The 2,898-nt window shown below is 35.7% G+C and overlaps 1 protein-coding gene across 1 annotated transcript; it reads left to right on the forward strand.

The window, feature by feature from the left end:
• The first annotated feature begins 900 nt into the window (after positions 1-900).
• LOC142541577 (myb family transcription factor PHL13-like) lies at positions 901-2,664 on the forward strand. Its single transcript, XM_075648082.1, has 4 exons — positions 901-1,125; positions 1,883-1,959; positions 2,095-2,131; positions 2,459-2,664. Exons 1-4 carry the CDS (start codon positions 930-932, stop codon positions 2,656-2,658), a joined length of 510 nt encoding a protein of 169 aa, XP_075504197.1. The 5' UTR covers positions 901-929; the 3' UTR covers positions 2,659-2,664.
• Positions 2,665-2,898: the final 234 nt, after the last annotated feature.

The following is a 2,898-nucleotide window of genomic DNA, read 5'->3' on the forward strand; positions in this document are numbered from 1 at the left end:
TTTTTCGAGATATGAGGAGGCCGGGGTACTCCACTCCACATCTGTTTTCTTTTTACTTGAACTTGGCTTAATCGGTTCGATTTATACATAAAATAGTTCAATAATTTGGGGTCAAGCTTACGCAATCGTGCGTGGAAGGAGGATTATAATCAAAATGAATAGCAAATTCTAAGTATTTTGTGAAATTTATGTTTTAAATATATCGTAAAATCACTACATGCATGTCGCGTGTCCCAATTCCCACGAATAGTTTGTTCTATATTTAGTTGTCAGTGTTGAATTCTAGGAATTTCGGTATGCTTGCTTCCTTAAATGCATGCATGCATTTACTTCCTTAAATTCTTGGTCTCATCCTCAGCTAATTTGGCCCCTTCTATTCTTTATTTATTCTGTTTACCCTTATCAAATGGGCTCTTATAAAAATATATTTAATTAGTTGTTGGATAGAAAATTAAAAATAGTGTATAATTGCTAAACAACATTTCGCTAGATAAGTTGTTATTTTTGTTGTATCGTAAATATTTAAAAATATTTATGTATAATTGCTATAAATGAAAGAGTATCAGTTAAAAAATGAGCTTAAAAGAATGTTAAGAAGAAAAAAAACTAGGTAAATTTGATAATTTACAAAGAAGATTATTTATTTAAATTAATTTTTTAATGAACAAAAGATAAATGTTCAAAATCTACATAAAATTTGAAATTTTTTAATTTCCAAACATGTGCGTACGATAACGGGAGTCTCCAAAAAGCAGCACAAATGGACAAATTATGACAACAGTCACCCAAATATTTATTCTCTTTCAATTTGTTGATGCAAAGGCCACCAAACTCTCATTCTCACCACCAAAAATATAAATTAAATCCTGCTTTTGAAAACTAAAATAGTCGTGTTCATGGATTCTCCGCCTAGCCTCGCCACTTATAGCATGAAGTACAGTCGATTGGAGTTTTCAAGTAGGGTTCCGACACAACATGTGTCGGAAAACAGACATCCATTGCTGCCACCCACCGTGCAACACGGCGTTAGGCCGTATGCTAGGTCTAAAATGCCTCGATTGAGATGGACGCGCCATCTTCATCAATGCTTTGTCGACGCTGTTGAACAACTCGGGGGGGAAGGAAGTATGTATTATGCCACTTTTCGTTCGCATGTGCATGAAAACTATCATAACTTTACCTAGCTAGTTCATGTGTTCGATTATTTATATTGATTCGCGCGATTTGGTCCGATGGAGGATGTTTGTGATCACTATCATGGATCGCGATCCTATATCACGTTCCCCGTCGTTGACATGTTAAAATTGGCCCGAAAATTAAAACGACGTAGCAAATACCATTAGGATACTACTCAGCCGCTAGATTTGTGCAAGGTAGCACAAGTATTACGTACTCATGAGCATAAGGGGCATCATGACTTGGCCTCATTCTCAAGTACCTTAATTAATATTCCTAGATTTAGCTTTTGCCAATCTGGTTAGTTTGAAACTCGACGACGGTACCTAAAAACAAGGGTTGCATTATTGCACATGATTAATAACTAATGGTGTGATTAACTAATTTGTCACTATAATTATCATAGTAAAAATCCCACCACACGAGTGATGACTTCGTGCTCGAGGTCGAGTTGTAGCCTACCGAACTGCCGAAGGCTTTTTTTTCGAGGGGCCTTTCATCCGTTGCATTGATACATGTGTCTTGATGCATCCCCGTCTTCCCCCGGCTTATCAATATTTATTTGTTTAGGGTTTTCAAAATCAATGAAATTAATCAAACACAAAAATATTGTAATTTATATCAGTATGTATAAGTAGAAATCATTCTCATTTATAACTAGGATATAATGTAGTGTTTTTTTGTAACTAGATAATAATTTTTTCAGGGGCCACTCCGAAAATGGTGCTGGACCTGATGAATGTGAAGGGGCTTACCATAACCCACGTCAAGAGCCATCTTCAGGTTAAAATGAGAGAACCCTTTACACAGGGTTAAGAATTGTTCAAGGATTTTGCGTTACGACGTCATATATAAATTAATTAAAATATTCCGTATACAAAATCAGGTTTTAAGTTGCATTACATTTTGTATGGACAGATGTACAGGAGCATGAAGCAAGAGCATATGATGCAAGGTAATGAGATTAATTATTAGTCTTTAACTTGTTGAATTAACCGTAAGTGCATGGAGTTATATATATATATATATATATATATATATATATATATATAAACACTACTGTGGAACTAATTCATAATCAAGAGCCAACTTATTTCGTACTTTGAAGTTTGAACTATTATGAACGGAGAGATACCCTTCAGCTTCTACAATTTCATATCTTTTTGCCCCTAAGGGATATATATTTGAGCATTTACCGTCCCGGCCCGATCCTAGAGTACCGGATCTACCCTAGTTCTTATCTAGAACTTGACGTTCGTATTGAATGTGTATCTTGTCTCAGAAGCAGAAGCAACAAAAAACAAGAAGGTGCGACCCACTCCGCCGCAAACAAATCATGTATGGAGTTCATGCAACTCCAACCGATACTATTATCAGGGACCAGCTACCATCTATGAGCTCCCCTCATGTGAAGAAACTTTCACCTGTTTCAGCCCCGAGCTTATCCGTCCAACCACCGCCAGGCCTGTAATATTGGCGTAAGATTACATTTTGTTTACTGCACATGCCCATGTACAACTGGCGTTGACTTAAATCTAAGAAATCACGTGTTCCACCATTAGAACAATTATCAGTAGATCGATCTTTAATACTATATTGTTGCTGATATATATACGACGGGAACCTAGGTAGCATATAGTTTTAAAAATATGGAGTATATATATGATTAATTATTCGAAGGATATCAATGTGACAATATTTGCATTGAAACTTAATTTAATT

The sequence above is a fragment of the Primulina tabacum genome, chromosome 4, assembly GCF_025594145.1.
Source record: "Primulina tabacum isolate GXHZ01 chromosome 4, ASM2559414v2, whole genome shotgun sequence".
Lineage (NCBI taxonomy): Eukaryota > Viridiplantae > Streptophyta > Magnoliopsida > Lamiales > Gesneriaceae > Primulina > Primulina tabacum.